This window comes from Pezoporus flaviventris, unplaced genomic scaffold (genome assembly GCF_033815535.1).
Source record: "Pezoporus flaviventris isolate CSIRO_AGI_PZ_B2104156 unplaced genomic scaffold, CSIRO_AGI_Pfla_v1 ptg000213l, whole genome shotgun sequence".
Taxonomy (NCBI): Eukaryota; Metazoa; Chordata; class Aves; order Psittaciformes; family Psittacidae; genus Pezoporus; species Pezoporus flaviventris.
The window spans coordinates 4,759,105-4,786,364 of NW_026892761.1; the positions used below are offsets into that span (position 1 = coordinate 4,759,105).

The window sequence follows — 27,260 nt, forward strand, 5'->3', positions numbered from 1 at the left end:
CTAAAAGGGGATCTGGAGCTGCTGCTGGAAGTCAGGGATTTTCCTGCCTTTGTTGTCATGTTCTTTTTTCCCTTCAGGCAGAGCAGTCAGTGGCAGAGTTGTCAGGGGCTCAGAATAAGCTGAGTGCTGAAACAGCTGATCTACGTGTTGCAGCAGTGAAGATGAGCAGTATCAATGAAGCTCTTGCATTGGATAAAGTGCAGTTGAACCAACTTGTGCTGCAGGTGAGCAGAGTTGCCAGAGATCTTGCCAGGAGTTTGTAGTTGCTGCTGCTTCTCAGGCTTCTTGTCTTTCAACAGTGAGACTGACAGAATATGGAAATGTTCCTGCATGTGTTCAAGCCAAACCTCCTACAGAGTAAATGTTCCTGTACTTTATTTCCTCTGTGCCTCTGTGATTGTAGCTGGAGCAAGAGAATGAAGCTCTGTCAGTGAAAGTGGATGAGATGGAGAGAGCAAAGATCTCTGGCCAGGATAAGCTGAGCTTGTGTGAAAAAACAACTGAAGAGCTCAGCACAGAGAAAGCCCATCTGGAGCAGTTGCTGAAGAAAGCAGAGGAGCAACAGGAGGGGCTGCGGATAGAGCTGAGGACCCTGGCAAAGGAGAAGACAGAAACCCAAGAGAAACTCAGTCAGGTGAGACCAAAAACCTGTTGCTTTCTGGGTGGGCTTTTGACTGCTTGGCTCAGTGTAGCTGTATCTGTTGGATTCTGTAATGCTTTTGTCAAGGAGACCCTTGGTAGTGCTGGAGATCACAAGGCTTTTGGTTTCTTCTTGTTGGAAACATATTGGTGGCTTGCAGAGCTGTTCTGCAATTCTCTGTGTTGTCCTCTGCTTCTGTGGATTCTTTCAATCCACCTGCCTGTGTTGACCTCTTTTTTGGCTTTTGATAAGCTGCAAGATGATTGTGTTGTCCATGAATCCGAGTGCGGCTCCTACTCTTATATGTGTCAAAAGGAACAAAGTGTGTAGCTCTGAGTCCCTTTTCTGAAGCAAAACCCAAGGCTGCATGTTTCTGTTTATGCTTTTTATTATGAAATCTGCTGCTTTCAAAACTCCATTTCTTTGAGCCTAGAGAGCAGGACAAAGCTGCGAGTCAATGCCTGCTGGTTTGTGCTGCTAAGAATGGGAATGACATCTTGAAACTGCTGAAATTGTATTTTAAGACATACACGCAGCTTTGTGCCTGGAAAGCTGCCTGGGCAAAAGGACCTGGGAGGGATGTTAGTCAACAGCCAGGTGAACATGAGCCAGCTTGTGCCCAGGTAGCCAAGAAGGCCAAGAGCATCCTAGCCTGTTATCAAAAATAGCATGGCCAGCAGGATGAGGGAGGTGATCATTCATCCCTCTGTACTGGGTACTGGTGAACCTGCACATCGAATCCCATGTATGTTCTTGGCCCCTCACTACAAGAGAGACACTAAGATGCTGGAGTGTGTCCAAAGAAGAACAACAAAGCTGGTAAAGGGTCTGGAGCACAAGTGTGATGAGGAGCAGTTGAGGGAACTGGGGTTGTTTAGCCTGGAGAAAAGGAGGCTCAGGGAAGACCTCGCTCCCTACAGTTACCTGAAAGGTGACTGTAGTGAGGTGGGGTCAGTCTCTTCTCCCAAGTGACAAATGCTAGGACAAGAGGAAACAGCCTCAAGTTATTCTGGACGAGGTTTAGACTGGATGTTCTGAGCAGTTGCTTTTGCTCAACCTCTCCTGAAACTTCCCGGCATGGGAATAGATTCTGATAGGATTTTAGTTTGCAGGGTGGCAGTTCAGGAAGATGCAATGGTTTTGCACGAAATACAGTATGTATGTTTGCCCTGAAGGAGCTGTCTGGTCTGATCCCAGGCCACCCAGTATGGCCTTACTTATCACTTACAAGTTAACAGTGCCTTTTCGCCCTTTCCTTTTTGCAGCCCAAGGTATTAGTGCAGCGTGCAGGTGATGCTCGGAAGCTTTCAGGCCACAGTACAGGAGTTCTTTGTCCTCTGGCTCATTCGGAACTGGCACTGGGTGGCTCTGCATACAACTCTCACTATATCTTGTCCTGTTTCAGGTTTACCACCAGCAAGAGTTGTCCAGAGGTGACCTGGAGCAGCTGCGCCAGGAGTCCTCTCGCCAAGAGCACGCGCTGGCCAAAGCATCCAAAGAGAAGGAATTGCTGGTACATGAGAAGGCTGCCCTAGAGGTGCGACTGGCAGCAGTGGAGAGGGACAGACAAGGCCTTTCAGAGCAGCTGGAAGAGTCCAGGTAAAGGCAGGGAGGAGACCCTAGGCAGGATGTTATCAAAGGTCTGTAATTATAGAGGTGGGAATCATTACTCAAGGATTCATTGCATCCTGTGTGCTTCTCGGGTGTTTTCACCTTCCATGGACAGAAAATGGAAGAATCTTGAGCAAAATGGAAAAAAAAGTATACCACAATTTGTATCAAAGCTTCTCTTTAAAAGAGTGCCAAGCTGTTTGGGCTATTGCCTGCATGGTTAGCAATGCTTAGAGAAAAGTAGCAAGTTTTCCCTTGAACTTCCAGCAGTTTAAACTGAAGGATAGCTGTCTCTTCCAGGTAGTATTTGTTCAGACAAAATCTAGTTCAGATTTGTTACAAATGCTGCTGCAAGCATGAGATTTTACTGTATCATCTGATTTATTTCTTTAGTCCCTTTTAAACAGGGGGAAGCTGGAAAATTACCTACCTAGAGCCAGATTATGAACTCCACTAAAATGTCATGAATCAGCCAGGGAAATTCTTGTTCTGTCCCCCTGCACAGCTACTTGTAAAGGCTGTGAGGAGAGGCTGGGCTTTTGCTTGCTGGCACAGACTTAGGGGGCAGAGCTACCCATGTGTCATAGATCAGACAAGAACAATTTAAGATTTGACTATTGAGATCCAGTTCAAATGGTCTTACTGTGTATTGTAGGTCACAAGGAAGGTCTGGACGTTCCCTCAGAGGGGCCTGCATTGCTATTTTAAATGGTATAAATATGCTCCCTGAATACAACTTTCCATGCAACCCATTTTCCATACTTGGGGGTAGGGATCTTGAATGGTTTCTTACTGGAGTAACTCCTTGTGGGTGTCAGGAGCAAGAAACTCATTTCTCTTTGTATTCATAACTTGCAGATCAGTGAAGGACACCCTGGAATCCAGCTTGTTTGAGGCTCAGCAGCGCTTATCTCAGGTGGAAATTTCCAGGAGTCAGCTGGAAATGCAGCTACACGCAGTCACGCAGGCCAAGGAGGTGATACAAGGTGAGAGCTTCATGTGCTTGGCTCCTGGTGACCCTTCTGCCCAAAGTGGTATAAGAACAGCTCCCTGCAGTGCTTCTGAGGAGTGAAGGAGCTGGAGGGAGATCCCTCCTACACTGAAATTCGCATTCAGTAAAGTCAGAACCATTTCTTTGTAGACTCTGAATGTTGCCCTTTGTGTTTGCAGGGGAAGTGAAGTGCCTTCAATGGGAGCTGGAAACAGAGAGATCTCTGATGAGGCAGGAACGGGAAGACATGACGCAACAGCTCCTGCAGACAGAGCAACAGTATGACAGTACTCTCAAACTGTGTCAAAGTGATCATGAAGTGGAAATAAACAAGCTCCTGCAAGACCTGGTAAGGACCAATATGGTTCTGAATTCTTCCAGCAAGCTTTGTGGGCTGGCTTTAGATTAATAATAGCCTGAGGGTGTGAAATGGCATCTGTCATAAGCCACATGTTGCTAGGCCAGGTAGCAGAGCCAATGGCTTGTACTTGAAGACATGTCGAGACCCACAGGCCTATGGTGGGACAGTAAATGCAGGCTCAGATTCAGTGTGGGCCTAAGATGAGTTCAGCAGAGGGTTGCAGCAAGGGGGTAGGATCTTACCAGACTCCTGTCTACCATGAAGGTGACTCCTGACCTTGCTGGCAACTGCTGTCACAGAAGCTTTGTTCCATTTCTGTCCTTTCATGTGGTCAACAGAGGTGCTAAATTTGGGCTTGAAGCATCTGTAACAGACCTTATTCCTGGTGCTTAAGTTCATGGCCTGTCTTGTGACTAGATTATCAGGCTGCTGGTCCCTTTACTGAGGAGGAAGCTGAACCTGATAGCCAGTCCCAATAACTTGCTCTCCATTTGTGCTTACAGAACATCACAGAAAAGCTGCAAGCAGAGCTGCAGGAAGCTCAGAGTAAGATCAAGGCAGTGGAGAAACAGCACAAAGAAGAAATTAAAACCATCAAAGAGGAAGCGAATGTCCTTCTTCAGCAGAGAGATGCTCTACAGAAACAGGTGACTGAAACAGCAATAGCTACTCCAGTCATGAAATAGGTGGTCTCTGGTTGGTCTCCATCTTGCCTTTCTGTTGCAAACAGCAGGCTGATGGGGTAGTCCCTCGGGCTGCCATCATCCTGTGGTCTCCATCTCCACTGGTCTGAAAGGAGACTTACTGGCAGCTGAATCTCAGCTGCTGCTCTGGACAGATGAGCTAGTCCTTTGGCCTGTTTGCTAGAACGAATCCATCATCAGAACGGATTTCTGCTGGCCTGTTGCTGCTAGCCTTGTTTTTTAAGGTGCTTTTTCAGTTGAACATGATGACCCACTCAGATTTTTAAGCAAGTTGCCTCTCTCCAGTGTGGATCCAGTATTTTCATGCTAGGGTGAAATTTCCAGTTGTTCTTTCCTTTTGCTCACACTATGTGATACGGCTGCCTGGGACAAGCTGTAGTCTTTGACTGCTTTGTTATGTTTTACTTGAGGTGGAGGAGTTGACATCTCAGCTGGCAGCCTCTGAAGAGTCCCAGCAAGAGATTGGCCGCAAAGCTCAACAAGATCTGAGTGAGGCACAGGAACTGTCAAGACAGAAGGTGCTGGAGGTTGCGCACCTCCAGAAGGTCCTGGAGGAGAAGAGGAGTCAATGGGAGGAGGTAGAACATCAGAACAAGGAGCTGCAGATGTGTCTGCGGTCCTTGGAGGGGGAGAGGAGTCGATGGGAAGAAGTAGAGCGTCACAACACAGAATTTGAGGCCTCGCTGAAGGTCCTAGAGAGCGAAAAAGCCAGGTAAGTGAAAGCCTGTGAGACTCTCCAGTCTGTTTAATGGATTCCCTCTTCCAGATCTTTGCATATAAAAGGGGCTGTGGCAGCATTTCTGGCAAAGCAGAGCTCTGAACTCCCCATGCAGATGTCTCATTCTCTTGATGTCTTTCATTTTCATTTCTTTTAATCCTTCAGTGACAGTTTTTCTGAAGACAGTGGCTTTTGGAGTAGTCCTTTCCTTAAAAGGTGTTTTGTTAAATCAGCGTGTTAATAATGTAAATGAAACTTTCAGGTGTTTCAAACCTGAAACACACCAAAGGAGGCAGGAAAGCTGCAGTACAATGAGCTAGATAGATCCATCAGTTCCACCTTGGGTCCAGTAAACTTTAAATATTGGGGATCTGTATCAGTCCTCCACCCTGACACCTTTGGTTGGCAGAAGCCATCTTAAAACCATGATTTTGAACTGAGCTGGATTCCCCTGTGAGGCACACAAGAAACAGGAGTGCTGAACAAGCAGCCTGGTTGTGTAGACAAACCTCAGACAAAGCAATTTTCCCCGTGGTGGTGGAAGTCCTAAGAGTTTATTAAACGTTTTACTATACAGTAATGGGTTGCATGCTCTCTCTTTCAGGCTGACCCTGTCTCTGGAAGAGAAGGAGCTGAGCCTCAAAACCCTGGAAGAAAAGAACTTTGCCCAGCATAACGAAGTGTCTCAGCTTCTCTCTGCCGTTCACCAGGCCCAGCAGCTCCATACAGACCACAGAAGAGAAATAAAAGAGCTCAACAACCAGGTGGCGTGGGCACTAGCATCCCCTTCTCCAGGGACAGTTTGTAGGCCCCAGTTCATTTTCCCTCCCAACAACATACGCTCCTGTATTCTGCCCAGAGACGTTGAGCCATTAACCCTCTGAGGAGAAATGGAAGACTCCTTTGGAGCTTCCCAGGATCTCTATTACAAATGATGTCCCCAGATGGTGTTTCTACCTTTATTGGGCACTAAGCAACCTGGTTATTGCAGTCTGTGGAAGGTGCAGCCAGATCATCTGGCCTTTTGGAGATGCACCATAAAGGATGCTGATTGTCTTCCCTTCTGCTCCCAAGCATCCCTGGAAGCCCCACCCTCCATGCAGGGATGCTTGATTTGCCACCTCACCCTCTAACCAACCCCGCTTCCCCACAAACCCGTCTCCACACACAGGAGAGCTTCATTTCTGAGGTTGGAAAGCATGAAAGCCAGACAGTTTGGCCATTCATTTTGGGATGGGGAAACTTCTTTTTGGGCCCCTAGCCTCCACATACCTGTTTCTAGCTGATTTTGTTCTGTTTGAGTCCTTGGCTTTGAGCTTTCTGTTTCTAATGTGGTTTTTGCTTGAAGTAATTTTTCCTTCATTTCTTCTCCTTCCTTCTCTGCTGCCTCAGCAGCAGCACTGTCCCTGAGGCTCTGTGCATCTGTGTTACAGATACAGTCACTGCAGGAGGTAGTGCTGGAGAAGGAGGCTGACCTGGCAGCTCGGGAGAAGCAACTGCTGCAGGATCTGGAGGAGTCCCGAGCAGGCGAGCGGTGCTTGAAGGACTCTCTGCACGTGCTGGAGGCTGAGATGTCTGAACTGCAGCTGAGGCTTTGTAGCACAGAGAACAGAGCAAAGGCACTGGCCATGGAGTGTCAGCAGGCTAACAGTGCCCACTGTGAAGCCCAGTCCCAGCTGGACAAACTGCACTTGGTTCTGCACCACATGATCTGTGACAGCAGAGACTTAGTCACTTGGAGTCCAGGCAAGCGTGGGAGACTGGGTTAAGTCTGTAGGGCACCTAAAGGAGAGCAGATGGAGGGAGGTGTGGTTCTTTGCAATCCTGATAGGATAGAATCATCCTTTCAGTTTAGGCTGACTCAAGCCTTGGGAAGTTTTAAAGGCACTGCCACCTTCTCCAGTGAATAAAGAGGCCTTGTGTGTTGGAGACCGTTCAATTCAATCTTGAAACAGAATGGCTTCTCTCTTCAGAACAGGACCATATCTGGGATCTGACTGTTTCTCAGGCCAGGGACCTCCCTGCAGAGCTCACAGTGGACAGAGTGGCAGCAGCCCTGCAAGACCTGCGCCAGCACCTGAAGCAGACTCAGCTTGATCTGGTAATGTGTGTCCATTGCATCCAGAAGCCCTGTACCTCTGCTAGACTGAACTGACAAGCAGATTGCCAAAGCCAGAACAGCTGTAAATTCTTATAGGTCAGGTTGGCTTGCTGCCATAGGGAGAAAGGAGACTCATGATCACATTTACTGTCCAGTTGTCCCCTCCTGCCGTGGCTATTTCTGCCTTGGTGTTTGCACATCTTTGTCTCCTGCCAGCAGTGGCTCTGTGAGGTGATACTTCCCTTCTTGCCCCTTCCAGAGTGATTCAAGGAAGAAGATCCAGGACTTTGAGCTGGAGCTGAGCGAGAGGCAAGCTGAGAGGGACCATTTCAGTGCCCACAATCAAGAGCTGCAGAAACAGTTGGCTCAAAGCCAGGAAGGTACAGATCCTCCTTTCCAACCCGCTGATTGTCTGACCAGCAGGGATCTCTCATGCCAGGCAGGGGAAACACACAGTGCCTGGAGATGGGAAGAGAAGGAGAACAACAAGCATGAGACTCACCGATAGAACCATGTTAAGGCCTTTCACGGAGAAAGGTCCAATGTGCTGCTGGTGATAATGTGCAGACGTGGTGCCTTTCAGGTTGCATGTCACTGCTAAGAAGGTGCAGCTTGATGCCTCACAGCATCCTTCTCTGTATGCTCTTTAAAAGCACCAACCAGCTAAAAGCCTTGTCTGTATTGACTTCATTTTCCTCTTAGATGGCAGATTCACAGAGCATTAGTTCAATGTTGAGCTCCTGTGTATATGTATGAGCTTGTCCATCCTTCTTAGCTGTTTTCTTGCTGATACTGATCTCATGTCTGAGCTCACTGCCATAGCAAACATAGGTTTTTACGTCCCTGGCGACTTCCTTCTTATGCCTTTGGTACCATATTAACATTGCATTTATCTATAAACTGTTTTCATGTGTAGCTATGACCTCTTCCTCTAATCTCCGGGCTCGCTCAGAGCCTCCAGGGTATTGGGCTCTCTATGTCACATATGGACAGGCATCACTGCTCCTTTCTCTGTCCTTGTTTTCCCATTCTCCCCGTGAGATTTGCTTTTCATCTCGTGTCTTGTTTTCCTTGTCTCAGACTACAGGAACAGGGAAATGTGGGCATTGCTCAGTGCCTCCCCCACAGCTTGTCACTTACTCATGTAGTACCTTCACCTGATCAGTATTTCTTCCTGTTCCCTCTCTAAGATGGAATTTCCCATCATTTTTCAGAGTCTTTACAGGACAGTTTCCAAAGCCTCAGATCATCACTTTTTCTGGAACATCTATAGTTCTTACTACATATGGTAACAGCTTGTAGACTTTAAATTCTATCACTGGATGGATCCTGCTTGTCCCACTTGGTTCTTTCCATCTTTAGTTCCTGTCAGTTTAGTTTGTACACTTCAAGTACAACATTGATGTCTGTCCTTCTCTATAACATCAGCCTTCCCAGCCAATTAACTGTGTCCCAGTCAGCCTTCATTTTTGCTGCTTCTTCCTTTTCATTTAGGACACTAGATCTGACTCTGATCTACTGTCTCTCTCCTTGTTTCATCAATGTCAGTTCTACCTGCATCTGACGCTGTGGGTGATGTGCTGCCATGCTCTTAGCTCTGGCCTTTCACCAAGCAGAAGAGCAAACACGTTTTCACATTCTTTTGAACCTTGCCACATTAATTCTTCTTTTCTCTGACTGAACTTTCCTTGATTTATGTCTGCTTTGAAAGTCCTTGTGGGCCTGGAAACTGCAGGCAGACAGATACTACATTTTCTCTGTCCTTTGGTCTTGCTTTCCCTTTCACCTTCACCTTTACTGCTTGCAGAGACACAGATGGCAGAACACAAGAAGAACTCTCTACAAGCTGTCCTGCAGGAAGAGGCCGCTGCTTTAAAGGAGGAGGTTATGACTCTACGTCAAGAGGTGGCATCTTTGGAAAGGAAACTTGAGAGCGCTGAGGAGCAAAGAAAGGATGTCCTGGTGAGGCTGGCAGATGCTGCGAAAGGCCGTTTCTTACATTTCTTTGGCCTTCTGTTAAGAATTCTAAAAGAGCAAGTTTTTCAGTTTAATTTTCCCAGTTGCATCCTTCTGAATAAGTAGGAAAAGATGCTGCAGTCACATAAAACCCCAGTTATGATTCAGGGTGCTTCTTTTCCTCAATTCTGAAGACTTTTGCCTTGAAGCTTTAGTGAAAATAATTTTCAAACTTACCTCTATTTACAGGTCATGCTGTGTCCAAATGCAGATGTAGATTTCTAAATACTGATCTGGAAAAGGGTGAGAAGACAAAGTCTGCTCATAGAGAAAACTGTTCAGTGTTACCCATCTGAGAGCAGACAGTGGGGAGAAAGGAGACAAATTTGAGAAACCGGAATGCTGATCCAGCTAAATATATATGTCTGCAAGGGGAAAACTAGACCTGGTTTCAAACACAGAATGACGGACACTGATCTATTACTCCTTCAAGAGAGGACAGTGGGGTTCTAGAGGATGAACCCATGACAATTCTGCACAATAGAGGTTCAAACAAATAATAAAAAGGGAAATGAAGTGTTCTCTTTTTTATTCCTAATAGAGTGGCATCATCGAGCCACTGCCTAAATCGTGCTTAATCTGGACCTTAAATCCTGGCTGCAGTTCTGGCAGCTCCTCCCCAAGAGAACACACTGGAGCTAGGTTCAGGGAAGGGCAAAAAGGAAGGTGGAACTGGCTGAGTCATCTGGGAAAGATGCAATGTATAGGGTGGCACAGCATCTCAAGAGGCAGGGAGAGAGCAGGCAGCCCTTGACTGCCACTAGAGCAGGAGTCAAATCCAGTATGAAAAGACACAGCAATGGAATTATTGAGCCTTTTTCTCCCTGTTTTGCAGCACGAACGGGACAGACTACATGCAGTTAAAGAGAAACTGGCAGGAGAGGTGAAACTTCTTCAGGAATCAGTGTCAGCCTCTGAAGCTCGAGCAAACACAGCAACAGACACGAATCACTGCCTTGAGCAAGAGCTTCAAACCACGTTGTCCCTCTTAAAAATTAAAAATGAGGAAGTGGAAACCCAGCGGGAGAAAATCCAGATGCTCCAGAAAGAGGCATCGGAGATAAAAGCTTTGCAGGAGACCCTCGCTCATATGACTGCCATCCTGTCAGAGAGGGAGGGAGAAATGAAGTTATACCAGGAACAGATGAGAATGCTGGAAAACCAGGAAGAAGTGCATAAAGCTACTCTTGATCAGTTTATTAAGGACATAACAGAGAAAAAACAGAAGGTGGCATCCCAGCAAGAACATATACAGGAGCTGGAGAAGCAGCAAGAAAAACAAAGGATTGCTGTCAGCAAGGTGAGCAAAGAACTGGAGGAGAGAGACCAGGAGATCAGATCCCAGCAAGAGCAGATATGGGAGATGGAGAAGCAGCGAGAACTGGAGAGGATTGCTGTCAGCAAGGTGGGCAAAGAGCTACGGGAGAGAGAGCAGGAAATCAGGTCCCAACAAGAGCAGATACAGGAGCTGGAGAAGCAGCAAGAAATGCAGAGGACTGAGGTGAGAAAGATGGGCAAAGAGCTGCAGGAGAGAGAGCAGGAGATCAGGTCCCAGCAAGAGCAGATCCAGGAGCTGGAGAAGCAGCAAGAACTGGAGAGGACTGCTGTCAACAAGATGAGCATAGAGCTGCAGGAGAGAGAGCAGGAGATCAGGTCTCAGCAAGAGCAGATCCAGGAGCTGGAGAAGCAGCAAGAAATGCAGAGGACTGAGATGAGAAAGGAGCTGGAGGAGAGGGACCTGGAGATCAGGTCCCAACAAGAGCAGATACAGGAGCTGGAGAAGCAGCAAGAAATGCAGAGGGCTGCTGTCAGCAAGGTGGGCAAAGAGCTACGGGAGAGAGAACAGGAGATCAGGTCTCAGCAAGAGCAGATACAGGAGCTGGAGAAGCAGCGAGAAATGCAGAGGACTGCTGTCAGCAAGATGAGTATAGAGCTGCAGGAGAGAGAGCAGGAGATCAGGTCGCAGCAAGAGCAGATACAGGAGCTGGAGAAGCAGCGAGAAATGCAGAGGACTGCTGTCAGCAAGATGAGTATAGAGCTGCAGGAGAGAGAGCAGGAGATCAGGTCTCAGCAAGAGCAGATACAGGAGCTGGAGAAGCATCAAGAAATGCAGAGGGCTGCTGTCAGCAAGGTGAGCAAAGAGCTGGAGGAGAGGGATCAGGAGATCAAATTCCAGGAAGGGAAAATAAAGATGCTAGAACAACACGGTGCATCACAAGTGAGAAATCTGCTTCTGGATCTTGATCATATGAAAGGAAACTTGAAGGAGAAAAACTCAGAGCTTGTGTCTCTGACTCAGCAAATCCAAGAACTGGAAATGCACAGAGAACAGGTGAAATCTCTGCAGGCAAGCCTTGAACACCTGAGGGCAGGTCTCAGTGACAGAGAGAGTGAGTGTGATTCTCAAAGGGATCAGTTAAGACTCTTGCAGCAGTACAAGGAGCAGCAAGAGGGGCAACTTCAAGAGCTTCATGGTAAAGTGGAAAAGATGGCACTTTCTTTATCTAAGAAGGATCAAGAGCTTGAGTCACAACAAAAACAAATCCAGGAAGCTGAAGAAACCATGGAAATGCAGTTGAGGACTCTCCGTGACCAACTGGACCAGACCTTAGAAACCTTAAAAGAAAAGGACCGACTCATAGACATCCAAAAGCAACAAACGAGGAGCTATGAGGAAAAAACAGAAGAAAAGATGAATGTCTTACACAGAGACTTAGAATACACAAAGGCAATACTGAAAGATAAGGATTTCATGATTGAATCTCAGAAGGAAGTGATTGAGACCTTCCAAAAACAGGAACAAGACTCTGAACAGCAGAGAAAAATTCTGCACCATCTTGAAGTGGCACTGAAGGAAAAGGAACAAGAAATTTTATCCCTTAGAAAGGAATGTGAGGCATGCAGGGAAAAGGAGGAAAAACTTGAAGCTGAGCACACAAATCTTCAAGCTACAGAACTGACTCTGAAAGAAAGAGAAAAAAGGATAGGGGTTCTGGAGGAGGCTGTCTCTGAGCTTCAGCGGCAAAAGGAGGAGGCAGCAATGCAGGCTAAAGCCGTACTGCAAAACCTAGAACATGCTGAATCTTCTCTAGAAGCTAAAGATCAAGAGATAATGTCTTTGCAGGAGCGTGTGCAGGACCTTCAGGAGCAGAAGGAGTTAGAAGGCAAGCAAGCCAAGAGTCTAGAGCAGGATCTAGAAGAAATGAGCAGGATGTTGAAGGAGAAGCGTTTGGAGTTCCTCAAGCAGACAGAGCAAATGAGCATGTTACAGCTTCAGGGTGAAAGCATGAAAATAGCACTAACATCATGCCAGAAGCAAGTGAATCTGCTTGAGGAAGTGGTGAGGAAGAGGGATGGAGACAATGAAGCTCTGAAACAAAAACTCCAGCACCAAGAAGAGGAATTAAAGACCTTGCAGAATCTCCAGTTTAGGCTAACTGTGAGCAACGAGGCGGTTAGACATCACCAAGAGCAAGAGAAGGTCCTGGAAGACATCTTGTGTGAGAGGGAGCGAGAAACCAAGGATCACAGTGAGCAAAAAGAGTTAGAAAAGGAAGTAAGAGCTCTTCAGGAAGATCTCCAGCATGTTCAGCAGACTCTGACAAAGAAGGAGGAAGAGATAAAGTCCCAGCAAAACAGAGTCAGGAATTTAGAGAAGACTCTGACAGGAAAAGAACAAGAGCTTCAGAGGCAAAGCGAACTCCTAAAACAATTCACATCAGTTTTGCAATGGAGAGATGAAGGGGACACCCTAAAGAAACTAATCCAAAAGCTCCAAAAGTGGGAGGAAGTGGAAACAGAGAAGAAGAGAGTGCTCCAAGAGAGAGACCATTCCTTGCAAAGGCAGAAGGAGCTAACCCGGCAACTGGAAGATGAAAGGAAGGCAAAGGGGAAAGAATTGGAGCGTGTGATTGCTATTTTGAAGCAGACTGAAAGTGGAGAAATTGAATGGAAGGAGAAAGCACAAGCCCTGACCCTTGCCCTTAGGAAGTGTGAATTGGCCAATGGGACTTTGAGGAAAGAAATAGCCATCCTTCAGACTGCGGTTTCGGAGAGGGACACGGACCGGTTTCATCACCAGGTAGGCACTATGATTGTTCATCAGTCAACTAAAACATCTAGAAAGGATTCTAATGATGTTTCCCGTAAATAGACGAGAATATACATCCCCATGAGCATACTATCTGCTTAGCCAAAAAGGGAGCTTGCTGTTAAAATTAACTCAAATGTGAAAGCTGGGGATGGGTATTTGGTTCTCTCTTATTAGGCAAGCTTAGGCAACACGTTGTGTTTAGGATTTGGCATGGAAAGGGAAGGGCTCATTTGACCAGACTGATGTGCTAAACTTACAATTGGGTGCTAATGGCTGCTGAGCAGTTATGTTGCTGGTGCTTAGAGGACCATCTCTCGGCTGGAGACCAGTGGTGTCCCTCAGGGATGGGTGCTGGGACCGGTCTTGTTCAACATCTTTGTTGCTGACATGGACAGTGGGATTGAGTGCGCCCTCAGCAAGTTTGCCGATGACACCAAGCTGTGTGGTTGGGTTGATGCCCTGGAGGGAAGGAATGCCATCCAGAGGGACCTCGACACGCTTGTGAGGCGGGCTGATGAGGTTTAACCATGCCAAGTGCAAGGTCCTACACCTGGGTCGGAGCAATCCCAGGCACAGCTACAGGTTGGGCAGAGAAGAGATTGAGAGCAGCCCTGCGCAGAAGGACTTGGGGGTGCTGGTGGATGAGAAAATGAGCATGAGCACGCAGCAGCTCCCCCTGCACCCAGCTGCCACTCTCCTGCTGGCCGCTCCCCCTCCCTGCCCGCTTGCAGGGTCCCACATGACAGCACTGGCAGGTGACCATGGCTCCAGCTGCAGCCGCCAACACCTGGTATCCCAAAGCAGCTCCAGCCCCAGACCCTCTTCCCAGCGTGTGGGATGGGGACCGAGGGACTCAGTGAGAGGAAGGGACAGAAGGGGGGAAAAGGCTTGGTTTGGGCAGCAGCAGCATCCAAGAGGATGCCGGGCGCAGGCTGCTCCCCGCAGTGACGCGAGCCTGGGCACGCCGTGATTCTGGGGTTCCATGACTGATGCCTTGTACGTGGCCGTGTTTCCCCCAGCTTGAGGAGCAGCCCGAGAAGCTTTGGTCAGCGCTGGCCCGGGCTGTGCCCGATGGCAGCACCAGACCAGGTGCCCTGCAGCCACCAAGTAGTCGGTGTGAGCACCCTCACCTCTGGTGCCTGGCCCGTGCCCATCCCTGCCCACAGCTGCAGAGAGCCTGAAAGAGCCGCTCTGCCAGGGCAGGGAGCCCACGTGAGGACACTTGGGGTGCCCCAGCACCCAGCGCCAGCCCCCATGGCCCCTCCAGCCCTGGGAGCTCAGAGCAACTGAAAACCACTTGTCTGCCAAAGCCACATGTGATCGCAGTGAATACAAAGAGAGACTGGGTCAGGAGAACGTCAAGAAATGTATTTACAAAACAACAAAAACAAAATAAACGACAAAGAACAACCGTTCTTCTCACAAATGCAACTCTTCTACCTAAAACTACACCTATTCTACCTAAAAGAACAATGCTTATTCCTAAACCTACACCTATTCTACCTAAACCTACAAGTCCTATGTGAAAAACGAACAATCTTCTTAAAACAGCAACAATCTTCAACGAAAACTGGAACTCTTCTACAGAAAACATCCAACAGCGTGAAAACTTCCCTGTCGACCAGCCCTGGAAACAGGCAGCACAAGGTCATTTCAGTGAGGCTACTGATGGTCATTGTGTTTGCCACACGCTGGGGAGAGCGGGACTCTGCCACAGGGCAGGGAACAGGGCAGTAGGAACGGGAAGAAACGTATCTGAAGGGGGGCTCTAGGGCTGCTGGAGGGGGACTCTTCACTAGGAACTATAGTGCTAGGACAAGGGGTAACGGATTCAAAGTTAAACAGGGGAAGTTTAGATTGCATATAAGGAAGAAGTTCTTTACTGTGAGGGTGGTGAGGCACTGGAATGGGTTGCCCAGGGATGCTGTGAATGCTCCATCCCTCTCGGTGTTCAAGGCCAGGTTGGACAGAGCCTTGGTTGGCAGGGTTTAGTGTGAGGTGTCCCTGCCCATGGCAGGGGGGTTGGAACTGGAGGATGGTAAAGTCCTTTCCAACCCTATCTATTCTTTGATTCTATGATTCTAGGATGCTTTCAGAGTTGTCGATATCTGAGGTACAGGTTGTCCCATGTATTGAAACCAATGGAATTCATACCATTGCCAGGTCAGGTTAAAGGCTTCATTGCACATTCAGGGTGTACTTGGGGCACAGTCCAAAATGCAGGAAGGCAAATCAGTGTGGATTTCTCCAGGATGATCTGACCTAGGTACTGCCAGTGGAACTGCTGCAACAGCCTGTGCTGCACACTTGCCTGGGACTGCCAATACTTTTAGCATTATGTTACTATACGATCATATAAAACATGCTACTAATAAAAGGCTTTATACATTAGTTGGTAAATATTACTATGAGTTTAATCAGGATGATTACAGGTACTGGGATCTATTGATAGAGAAGTGAATTTCTTCTCTGTTGAAGCAGAGAAGTTACAAGGGCAAGAAATGTGAAAACCGTGGGAGATTTCAGTGGCATCCATATAGATCATTACAGTGCTGATATCAAGACTACTTATAGCACTGTATATGTATCAGCAGAGCAAACAACTCCATTTCACTGAGGTGATCTGGAGGAAGGCTCCTAGGAAGAGTGTATGTTGTTTTGGCCTGTGGACCAGGAGGAGGAGAAGGGACTTAGCACTGTCCATTTCTGAGTCCTGTCACTCTCCCCAGCTTGCTGATTGTAACAACTTTCTGACCTTCATGTGGCACCAGCTCACATAATCTCCTCTGAATCTCCTCACCAGGCTGTTGCAGAAGGAGAGCAGCAATCATGGCTCTCAGAGAAGAGGCTCCTGTCACAGCGGCTGGAACGTCTGCAGCAGCAAGTTGCAAGGCTGGAAGTTGAGAAGACTGAGCTGAAGCAACTCAACGCAGAGCTCAGGAAGACTCTTGAGCAGGTAAAACAGGCTTTCTCTGCCTATGCTAAGCCTCGTGGTCCACTGGAGAGCGTCCTCTCGTGCTTTCTCTTCTATAGTCTGTTTCAAGTAGCTTTTTGCCCCTAATGTTCCCTCATGCAATTAACAGTCTCTGAGTGGAAACCTCCTTGCCATGATGTCCAGAGGCCCTTTTGCTCCTTGTTTGGTGGCAGGTTTCTCTGACCCTTTCTCCTATCCAACGTGCAGGTGGAGTGTGAACGGAGGAGGCTGAGGAGGTTTTACCGTGATGGGTCGCTGCCATCTGACAAGCACAAGATGCCAGCTTCAAAACAGGTGAGAACAGGGTCTCACTTGGTGGGAAGAGGCTATGGCCATATAGGGGAATGATTGCAAATCCCAGTGGCAGACCTGGTAGGAGTTAAATATAGACAATGGCCCTGGTCAAGCGGGAGACTAAAAAGAAATCCTTGTGTTCCCTTCACAGGAGGAGTCTCATGCGCACTGCAGTCGTCAGTTAACTGAGTTGCAGAACCAGGTGAGGAGTAGGAAAGCTTTCAGCAGCAGCTGCTATGGCTGCTGTACTGATGGGCACAACTTTGCATGATGCTACATCCCGAGTTTTGCTTGGCTGGCAGGAAGTGATTACACTGGGCAGTGGAAATACCCAGTCAGATATCTGCTGGCCATGGCCAGACAGCATCATTCACCTAGGTCTAGTCTCTGACTTGCCTAAAGGTCAGGCAGGGTGGGAAAGGGATGAGAGGAGATTCATAAGACTGGAACTTGACAGAAAATAGAGAATGTTCCAAGGATGTAAAGGAGGGCCACAAAGATGCTCCAAGGGCTGGAGCATCTCTCCTGTGTAGACAGGCTGAGAGAGTTTGGACTGTTCAGCCTGGAGAAGAGAGGGCTCTGGAGAGACTCTGTAGCAGTCTTCTAATACCTAAAGGGAGCCTACAAGAAATCTGGAGAGGGATTTTTTACAAGGGCATATAAGGATAGGACAAGGGGTGGTGGCTTTAAGCTGCCAGAGGGAAGATTTAGATTAGACATTAGGAAGTTCTTCCCTGTGAGCATGGTGAGACACTGGCACAGGGTGCCCAGAGAAGCTGTGGCTGCCCCATCCCTGGCAGTGTTCAAGGCCAGGTTGGACACAGGGGCTTGGAGCAAGCTGCTCCAGTGGAAGGTGTCCCTGCCCATGGCAGGGGGTTGGAACTGGAAGGTTTTTAAGGTCTCTTCCAACCATAGTCATTCTATGACTTTCCCACTGAGTCTTACTCATGTTGCTGACTCTTCCTGTTTTCTCTTGGCTCAATTAACAGTGCAACTTGCATCTTATCAGAGCTTTAGGGAAATGAGGCAGTGCCAGAGCTTATAGCCTTCAGGCAGTCATTAGTCTTGTATTGCTATTCTGTGCTAATCACTATCCCAGTATTGGATGGAGTCAGAGACCTAAGCATTGGAGGGACATTTGTTTTATCTGTGTAAGAATGTGCATTCCAGGTACTGAACCCTATTGCATCCTTTGACAGTGGTACTGGCAGTAGCAGCAGCCACCAGACTTCTCTTCCATGTACTTTTCCGGGGCTGTTACACCCTGGTCTCCCCGAGGAGGTGAACCTTCGCAGGTGGTCAGAGCAAAATGTATGTAAGACTTGTGTGAGTAGAGTGTGTGATGCTTAGATCTGGCGAGTGAGCCAAGAACACTGCTGTAGCCATCGAGGTATATCTTAATGAGATAAAGATATATTCCTTTGCACCAGGAAGCCTCAGTGTCTGAAGTTCTGTTGCTACAGAAAATGATCTGAAGCTCCTTCCCCTTGTGGCTGCTGTGCCTGCCTGCACTATGGACCTGCTTCAGCAGTTCAGCAGGAAAAGTGAGGTGCTCTGCTCCAAAAATAGTCCTCAGCTGGTTACTCAGGGCACTCCTCTGGCTCTGGGAAGCAGCAGAACGGGAACTTTATCTCCCGCTTCCTGGGGGATGCTCTTTGCAGCAGGTGGCCACTTCTCCCATTCATACTCTGGGTTGCCTTCCCATGGGAGGGTTTTTCAAGCCCAGTTTCCCAAAGGTGCCCTTACTGTTTCAGAAGGAGGCTCAGATCTGTCCCTCCCTTCAGTGGGGGCATTCCCTAACCAATGCATATTGTTTTTTGTAAGAAATCCCTTTGTCTTACTTTCTGTGTGCATCTCCTCCACTCCCAAGCAGTCAGAGGGCAACATGCCAGAGCTGCTGGCACTGCAGTGCCAACCTAACAGCCCATAAGAGCTGTGGGTCTCTCCCACTAAAATGACAGCAGGCACAGCCCTGTGTTGCCAGAAATTAATTGAGTTTGAGGAGTTTCAAGGCCTCGGCAGTCCTTTGAGGATCATTTTCCTCCTGGGCTTTGTTCATCACATTATGCTCTGCTCATTTGTGAAATGCTTTAATTAGGAAAAATGGGTTTGCTCCCTTTCTGTGTGTTAGCTGTCAGGCTTTTAAGCTTGCTCATAACGCAGCCTTGTTTTAGACTTGTTCATAACAGCACAGATCTTCAGTACCTTGTGTAACCGGTAGCACTCCCACTGAGGAAGCAGCTTGTGGCGCTAAAGTGTCAGTAGCCCAGATCTCTCTGTTGAAAAAAGAGAGCTTGATTACTAAATCCTGTAGGAACCTTCCTCTTTAATACACATATAATGTGTCGGTGTCATACATGTGGATGGAATGCCAGCCAGAAACTCAGAATTGTTGATAATCTCAGTTCAGTGCACGGCGACTCTGGGAACCTGTTACTTCCCATTCCACAAGGACAGAGTGTCAGGGCTGGAATTAGAGGGTGCATCTTCCTGACAGCCGGTATTAAGCAGCTATGGATGGTCCAGACACTGTGGGCTTGTCTGAGCTCAGCCTTTTGCCTCTTTCAGGTTTCCCTTCTACAGACACAGCTGGCACAAGAACGAAAATACAAGCAGGACTATATTGAGTGTTGTGCAAAGACCAGCCAGGAGCTGTCGGACCTTCACCAAGAGCTGTCTTACTCCTTAGCAGCGGTGCTCAGGGAGCCCAAAGCTGCTGTTCTGGAGGCAGAGACTCAAAAGCTGGGTCAGTCTCTGAACCTTAGCTTGGCACTAATACCTCTGGACCATCAGTCTCCTGAGAGACAGCTGTTGCACTCAACAGCCAGATCTGGCACAAGTGATGACCTGAGTTAACGTGACGAGCATACAGCAAAAGGCCTCCGTAGCAGCCAAGTTGGGGACCTGCTGTAGCAGGTGAACTGTGGCAGGGGGCTTTGTTCAAGGCATGAGTCCCAAAGTAAGTTCAGTGTTCACAGCAGATTGCCCAGCAGAAGCAGTGGTGGGACAAAACTGGTGCTGGCTTATGTGGATGGGGTCAGTTGTAGGCCTGGAAAAGCAGGACGAACCCAATGAGCAGGTAAAATTTCCTCCTTTTTCCAAAGCACTCCATGATAGCCTGCCTCGTCAGTCTCCACACAGCCTTCCCCATCAGGATGTTCCTATGTCTGCAGTCTCTGTACTGTATGCAAAGACTTTGTGTCTGGTTTTATTTTTTCAATACACTTATTTCTCCAAAACACTGCACAGGCTCTTAGCAGAGATCTCCTTGCAGTGATGTCCTGCTGCTCCTCTGCTTTCTTCAGGAGAGCAAAGGAAGAGAGCAAAGCTGCCTGTGTTGCAACCACTGCAAAACACTGCTGTTTCACAAGTGAGGTGTGAGACTGCCAAGGAGAGCACTCAAAAGGCTGTTTCCAGAGTTGAGCAGCGGATGCAGAACTGATCGAATATGCCAGGACCATTGTCCTTGAAGTTCTGGAAACCATGAAGAAAGGTATTAGAGGAAGAAAGAAAATCCAAGCAACAAAGAGAATTGCAGCCAGGGAAGGTCCTGCCACTGCTCAGCCTCCCTGTGCCAGTCACATCAAAGGAAGCAGGGACAATTGAAACGGGGGAGCTCAGGTACTCTCCTCCCATCCCTCCTGCAAGGCGCTGAGCAAGGTGCCCAGAGGGCAGCAGAAAGCCTTCAGCAGGCCCAGGATTGTACCTCCAGAGTCACAACAAGGTCTTCAGTGCATGTGTGGGAAACTGAATATACACAGGCCAGGGAGTACCGTGGGCACCCTCGCCTCTCAGTGTTTCCAAGGCAGCCCCTGCCTCCAGCACTGGAGCTGGGGAAAACAGTGGCCAGGAGTCTCTGCTGAATGGAAAGAGACACAAAAGGAGCTAAAGTCCATGTCAGAACTTGCACAGGAGCAGGAAAAGCACCACCTCCAAGAGGATAAAACGCTGTCCAGAAAGCATGGCAAGGCAATTTGAGTAGGCAAACAGGACAAACACTGCAGTTTGAGCAGGCAAATGGGGCAAACGCTGCAGTTTGGGTGGGCACAGAGGCCATGATGCAGCAAGACATGGCTGAGCTGCAGTAGGCAGTCAGAAGACTGAGGGCCATCAGGGAGGCTGGGAGGGGGCTGCATTGCTTTCTCCAAGGCCAAACTGGGAGGGACCACTGCACAGAGCCCACAGACGTCCCCCCCCGGTACACACAGAAAGGAGGGAGCGCATTAATCCAGGGGGTTGGGAACCTGTAACTGAAATAAACAACAAAAGGAGGAGGAGGAGGACAAATAAAAGCAAGGGGCTTCCTCCAAAGCCTGACATGCCCACCCGGAACCGCTTCACAGCTCTGCAAGGGGGCTAACAGGGTGTTACCTGCCACAACGGAACAACAGCCGATTGCCCCACCAATAAAGAGAGCTACCAGGGCTTCCAAAAAAAGGCAGTGGGTGGTAGTAGTGGGTGACTCTACTTTGAAAGGTACAGAGGCACCCATCTGTCAGCCTGACCCACTCAAGGGAGCTGTGATGCCTACCCTGAGCTTGGATCAGACATGTTGCCAAGAGGCTGCCCAGTTTAGTAAGTCCCACTGACTACTACCTGCTTCTAGTGGTCCATGTGGGTGCTGGTAATCGTAGAATCAACTAGGTTGGAAAAGACCTGTAAGATCATCAACTCCAACTGTATTCCCATGATTGCCAGTAGTGATAGAGCCAGCAGTAGTCTGGGGAGCATGACCCATGGAAAGGGACACTGATGGGGACACACTGTGGCCCAGAGGTGCTCCATGACAGCAGCAATGGTACCTCTGAGGTCTACAGCCTGTGGCCTGTGGAGGAGTCCTGCCAGAGCGGAAGGAATGTGTGAGAGGGACGGGGCAGCAGAAGGACACGGGGGGGAAGGCAAAGCATGGTGGAGAGGAACCACTCTGTACCCATGCAGAATGTCAGGCGCTGCCTGCTACCTCCTGGGAGAGTCCAAGAATGACTTGGTCCCCCAGGCTGTTGTGTAGGTATCAGACACACTGGCTACCTATGGCATCCTTCACTCCCCACAGCTATCTGCTTTGTCCCCTGCCGAAAGGCAAAAGGCGTGTGTGTGCTGGAACAAAGAGTCCTGGAACTCCATCTGATCTTCCCAATAAAATCTCAGGAGTTCATTTATGACCTGGGTTTGGGCATTGCCTTAATTCCCACATGCTGATGGTAGAGCCTCTACCCGTTTTGATTGAGTTTCTCTACAAATGCAGCTCTTCAGTGCCTGCGTGGGAAACTGCATATACTCGGGCCAGGGGGCACTGCAGGCACTCCCGCAGCTTCTAAAGCAGCCCCTGTCTACAGTTGGTCCAATGCCTCCTGTCCGAGCAGGACCACTCTTTATTCTCGTGCTGTTTCATGCTATTCACATGCACATGAATGGGCGTCCCAAATGCATGGCCAGATGGGCTTCAGGCAGGCCCTGGCGCAGCCGGGCAGTGACATGGCAACGCATCAATGCAACAATGGGCAACTTCTTTACATAGCAGCATCTGTGGTGGCTGCCACTGGGTGCCTCTGGAGTGAGATGTGCCAGCGCAGGGTTACAGCCCCAGGAAAACACTTGGAATAGCCATGGAGCACCCTCCCGCTGCTGGCCATGGAGGCACAGACATGCAGCCCAGCACAGAGGGGAAGCAGGCAGAGAGGAGCAACAAGCTGATGGTGAGGACTTGGCCCAGCAGCCTGGGACGTGAGGCTGCTCTAAGGCTTTCTGATGTGCTTGGGGAGCTGGGAGGGGTCCAAGAGTGGTTGGGAAGGGTTTTCAGGGGTTCTTGCCTCTGCTCAGCCCAGTTTGTGACTAAGCAGGCAGGAGGTGCTGAGGAAGGGATGGGAGCTGTGAGGAAGCAGAGAGCAGCTTTTGATTGGGCTGCTCTTGGTACTCCCCTTGGTTGGAGTCTTCTGAGAGCCTTTCTGGCAACTGCCATCGGGGTGGGAGGTTTATGGAGGTAATGTCTGATGCCTCCCTCTTTTTAGCTCAGGAGCAGGAGACTGTTACTGGCAGAAGGACATGCTCAGCTGCTGGATCTGCCGCTCGGGGCCAAGATCCCTGTGTACCCCGGCACCAAGCCTGTCTTCTGCAGGGCAGTACTAGGGGGAAAGGTAAAGGAAATGGGAAGGGTTTGGAAAGCTCTCCTTTTTTATGGGGTCCCTGTCATTCAAAGAAGTCCTTGTGGCCACCTGCTCTGCAGTGGGCACTGTAGCCCTTCAGTCTGACAGTGCTTGGGGGTAGAGGGAAGCTCCTGGCTCCCTGGTGCAGAGCCGTTGGCACTTCTTTGCTGCTCTCTCCTCCCTTCTTCATGCTTTGGAAAACCTCTCTTGCAGCTTTTCCAGTCTTCAGGTTTTTTCAATCTGGAAGATCCCTACTGCCGCCTGCTGAGCATGGAATACAACAGCCTGCATGACCCACATCTGCAGGCCTACCACCATCGCAAGGACCACCTGCAGATGCTGAAGAGAGAGGGTTCCATCACCTATGATGGCAGAGTAGGTTTGGACTTTGGGCTGTTAAAAAGAGTCCCTATCAAGCGGGGTTCCCAGAGCACTTGCTGCAGCCACTGCTTGCTGGTGGATGGCACAGGGCTGTGGGGCTCACGTCCCTGGGAGCAGAAGTAGCTGGCCTGACAATTCCTGAGGGATTTCTGCCCTCATCTTTCCATAGGTGGTTTGCACTTTGAAGCAGTTCAATGAGTACAGGCAGCACCTGGTCAGGCTCAAGGTGGATGCAGAGAACATGTTCAGGAGAGAGGAGGTAGGCAAAGCGCAGTGTTCATGGACACGGGTCAGTGGTATGGTGACAAGGGCTTATGGCATCCTGGGGAGGTAGCCAGTGCAGGAGAGGTGAGGGCTGTGCTGTTATCTGAGCTGGTGTGTGGCTGCTTCCTACCTGGGTGTTGCTGCTACCTGAGCTGGTGCGGGGCTGGGCATGGGCAGGAAGGGTCTGTACGAACATGCAGGGTCCCGAGGGAAGCATTTCTCTTCTGCCCTGGTTGCGTGGCTGAAGCAGAGCACTGTCCTGAGCCCATGGGATACCTCAGCATGCAGAGGCATGAACACTTGTCCAGCAACAGTAAGTCACAACGTGTGTCACCTTTCAGCACAAGCTTTGGCAAGAAGTGGACAAATTAAAGGGTGCTGCTGACCTGCCAGATGAGCTGCATGTTTCTCAGCTGCGAGAGTGGCTGGTGCACGAGCAAAGAAAGAGGTTGCCAAGTGGTGAGAGGGCAAGGAGAGAGAGGTAAGAAAAGGCCAAGTAACACTCGCTCTTGAAGGGGGCCCGTGGTCCCTGAGAGAAAGTGAACAAACCTCACTCGTGGAAGGCTGTGAACACATTGGTGCAGTTTGTGTTTGGAGCCTTGGGCAGGCAGCTGGGATTTGCCAGAGCAAAGCAACCAGGAGCAGGATGATGGGAATGGCAGAGGAGGAAATGGGCAAGATAGAGCATCTCCTTCTCAGCTGCTTTCCTGTCTCTTGACAGGATTCTCGCTGTCATCGAGAAACGGATCGGTAGACTGGAGGCACTGGAAAAAGTGCAGCGCTTCCTCCATCGGGTCGGCTGCAAAACGCATCTGGGAAAGAGGAGACACACAGTCAGCACACTACAGGGTGTGGTGAGTAGGAACTGCTGGGTGCTGGGGACCACCTCTGCTGTGCAGCAGCGCTTTGGTACCCAGGTCTCAGGAGAGGGTGCTTGCGAGCACTGCTTGGTGCTGAGGAGGTTGTGCTGGTGTGCGACGTGTCCTTGTTAGAGGGTTGCAATCAGAGACAAGAAGCGGTGGGCACATTACACTTTGCCCGGGGTGGTATCTGTGCCAGGATGAAGGGTTTAGCTCCTCCTGCCATGGCAGTCAGGCTGTCAAACTGCAGAATGGCAAATGACGGCAGAGGACAATTTCAGATGCTGCTGTTTGTGACTCGCAGCTTCTTCCCAGATTTGCACAAGGCTGGCAGCCCATGGTAGACTTTCAGGCTGCCTCCTGTCCAAAGGATCCTAGAATCAACCAGGTTGGAAAAGCCCTTTTAAGATCATCAAGTCCAACCGTTCCCCAGCACTGCCAAGTCCACACTAACCGGTATCACTGAGGGCCTCATCTGCACTGTTTGTGAACACTTTCAGGGACAGTGACTCCAGCACTACCCTGGGCAGCCTGTTCCAATGCCTGACTCTTGGTGGAGAAATTGTTCTTAATGTTCAATCTAAACCTCCCCTGGTGCGGCTTGAGGCTATTTCCTCTTGTCCTGTCCCTTGTTACTTGGGAGCAGAGACCAACCCCACCTCACTACAACCTCCTGTCAGGCAGTTGTAGGCAGCGATGAGGTCCCCCTGAGCCTTCTCTTCTCCAGACTGAACCCCCCAGGTCCCTCAGCCCTTCCCCATCACACTTGTGCTCCAGGCCCTACACCAGCTCTGTTGCCCTTCTCTGCACCCACTCCAGCACCTCAATATCTCTCCTGTAGTGAGGGACCCAGAACTGAACACAGGATTCCAGGTGTGGCCTCATCAGTGCCAATGTATTTCCTTGGGCTGGCAGATAATAACCAGGTGCCACAAGAAAAAGGATTGTTCCCTCTTCTGCTCCGAAAACAGCCATTCTTGGCATTTGGCCTCAAGAAGGGGTAGACGGGCTGCTCTGGTTCAGGGCAGCACCCTCAGCCGAGAGTGGCTGAGACCTGTGGCAGAAGAGACTGGAGCAAAGAGCCTGCTGCAGCACCTTCTACGGTTTTCCCACCTCCATTCAACTCTGCCCAACACATCCTGCTTCTGGAGCCAGTGAGCCCACAGGAAGTACTGGCCCCTGTGGGTACCCGCTGTGCCCAGGGACCTGTCCTCCAGCCACAACCAGCAGTACCCAGGCAGCCACTAGCTTGCAGTTCAGGATCCATGGCACATAGTTCACCGTGCTGAGGTCCAGTGAGGCTACAGTGCCCTTTGCTCTAAGCGAAATGGCAGTGCTTGGTTCTGAGGAGTGCTCACGACACTTGTCTCCTGGCCATGGGAGACCAGAAAGCTCTGTGTGCTGGGTGGCCTATGGAGAAACCCAGAGCTTTTCAAGCTTGATTGCTGAGACTTTGTCTGGGCAGGGGTCTTGTGAAGGAAGAGGAAAGCAAACCAAGGCAGAGGAACACATTCACTCATGATCTGCTCCTCATTTTAGCCTTCCGAGTGTGCCAAAGAGGAAGTGCCTGAGAACATATCCCAGCTGCAGATTTTACTGCCTGAAGAAGAGAAGGAGCTTCAAGAGTTGGCTGCAGACAAGGTCAAGATAGTGATGGCGCAGGATCAGTCCAACCATGCCTCAGGGAAGGCTCCCCATGGGGTCAAAGGAAGGTTGTTTGCCAGGACCAGTGAGGCAGAGCTTTTGCAGATTTATGTGGATCTCCAGGACAAAACTAGACTGGTGGCTCAGGAGATCGTGACAGCGGTGTTGGAGATCTTGTTGGAGCATTTGGCATCCAGGGGGCCAGGTGCCAGAAGAGCCTCCGTAGTGAGCAAGTCTGGAGAAGAACCAGCAGCTTCCAGCAGAGCATCTTTGCAGACTTGTATTGATGAAACGACCGTAGAGGCTGTTGAAAGTGTTAGCTCCATCTTGTCATGCTTTGCAGGATGCTGTCCGTTTTCAAAGTTCCTGAATCGTAAGGATGTGTCAAGGCCAGGATCACCCAGACCACTAAAACAGCAGATCCCAGGAGCACGCAAGGCAACGTCCATGCAAAGCTCTGCTACTGTCTCCAGAGCTGAGCAGCAGGATGCAGAGATCGAGTACATCAGAGCCGTTGTCCTTGAAGTTCTGGAAACTGTGAAGGAGAAGTTACAGAAAAAAAGTAAGCACACGCCAGAGCCCCCTGTGCACACAGGAGCCCTGCACAGGCTGTAGGAGCCCCTGCAGCCCAACTCATTAAAGAGGGAAGTAGCTGGGAACCCAAAGAGATGTGTGGCTCTAGGGCCATAGAGGCCCTGGGCAGCTCCAAGAATAAACAGTGTATTCCCAAGGGTTTGCTTGTGCCTATTTATTCACACCAGGTAGGTAGCCTGCTGCTGTCTGTAGCAAAGGCAGTGGGACTTGCCCCTTCTGACAGCTGAACTACTGGGCTCTTGACTTAAATGCAAATAATATGCAGTATGAAACAGGGTATTGCAAGTGACCATTAGGAAAACCAGCATAGCATAATCCCAAAGCCTGTTCTCCCTTCTTTCGTTTCCCTGCCCACCATTTCATACCAAGTTGAATGGTGCAGCTGACATGAGGGGTGGGATACTGTCCAGAGGGACTTGGACAGGCTCAAGAAGTGGGTCCATTAAAACTCATCAGGTTGGACAAGGCCAAGTGCAAGGTCCTGCATGTAAATTAGAGTAACCCCAGTATTGATACAGGCTGGGGAATGAAGGGATTGAGGGTACCCTGGAGTAGAAGGACTTAGGGGTCCTGGTGGGTGAGAGATGGGACATTAGCCAGCAATGTGTGCTTGCATCCCAAGAGGCTAATTGTATCTTGGGCTGCATCCAGAGGAGCATGGCCAGCAGGTTGAGAGGTGATTCTGCCCCTCTGCTCTGGTGAGAGGGAGTCTGTGTCCAGTCCTCAGCACAGGAAAAACATGGACCTGTTGGAGAGGGTCCATAGAAGGGCCACAGATCAGAGGGTGGAGCACCTCTCTTGTGAGGAACAGCTGAGAGAGCTGGGCTTGTCCTGCCTGGAGAAGACTCTGGGGAGACCTTATTGCAGCCTT

At 49.5% G+C, this 27,260-nt stretch overlaps 2 protein-coding genes across 3 annotated transcripts in view; both read left to right on the forward strand.

Annotated features, from left to right (window-relative positions):
- The window catches only part of LOC133262573 (centrosome-associated protein CEP250-like), a 29,538-nt gene extending 9,106 nt beyond the window's left edge, over positions 1 to 20,432 (forward strand). Inside the window, exons 13-29 of the mRNA XM_061441868.1 lie at positions 78 to 224; positions 404 to 634; positions 2,046 to 2,239; positions 3,110 to 3,237; positions 3,422 to 3,591; positions 4,107 to 4,250; positions 4,718 to 5,019; positions 5,630 to 5,789; positions 6,459 to 6,771; positions 6,999 to 7,126; positions 7,386 to 7,506; positions 8,934 to 9,088; positions 9,978 to 13,223; positions 16,039 to 16,191; positions 16,417 to 16,503; positions 16,655 to 16,705; positions 19,072 to 20,432. Coding sequence (XP_061297852.1) covers positions 78 to 224; positions 404 to 634; positions 2,046 to 2,239; positions 3,110 to 3,237; positions 3,422 to 3,591; positions 4,107 to 4,250; positions 4,718 to 5,019; positions 5,630 to 5,789; positions 6,459 to 6,771; positions 6,999 to 7,126; positions 7,386 to 7,506; positions 8,934 to 9,088; positions 9,978 to 13,223; positions 16,039 to 16,191; positions 16,417 to 16,503; positions 16,655 to 16,705; positions 19,072 to 19,359 — 6,018 coding nt within the window. The 3' untranslated portion in view covers positions 19,360 to 20,432. The remainder of the gene's footprint in view (positions 1 to 77; positions 225 to 403; positions 635 to 2,045; positions 2,240 to 3,109; positions 3,238 to 3,421; positions 3,592 to 4,106; positions 4,251 to 4,717; positions 5,020 to 5,629; positions 5,790 to 6,458; positions 6,772 to 6,998; positions 7,127 to 7,385; positions 7,507 to 8,933; positions 9,089 to 9,977; positions 13,224 to 16,038; positions 16,192 to 16,416; positions 16,504 to 16,654; positions 16,706 to 19,071) is intronic.
- Positions 20,433 to 20,472: 40 nt separating this feature from the next.
- Positions 20,473 to 26,525, forward strand: FSIP2 (fibrous sheath interacting protein 2). Of its 2 annotated transcripts, none has more exons than XM_061441848.1 (7): positions 20,473 to 21,078; positions 22,512 to 22,637; positions 22,860 to 23,021; positions 23,197 to 23,286; positions 23,633 to 23,772; positions 24,013 to 24,145; positions 25,691 to 26,525. In XM_061441848.1, the coding sequence occupies exons 3-7, from the start codon at positions 22,917 to 22,919 to the stop codon at positions 26,408 to 26,410; spliced, it is 1,188 nt and encodes a 395-aa protein (XP_061297832.1). In that variant the 5' UTR covers positions 20,473 to 21,078; positions 22,512 to 22,637; positions 22,860 to 22,916; the 3' UTR covers positions 26,411 to 26,525. The 2 variants fall into 2 exon arrangements, with proteins under 2 accessions (XP_061297832.1, XP_061297831.1); XM_061441847.1 differs by lacking the exon at positions 20,473 to 21,078 and adding an exon at positions 21,562 to 22,199.
- Positions 26,526 to 27,260: the final 735 nt, after the last annotated feature.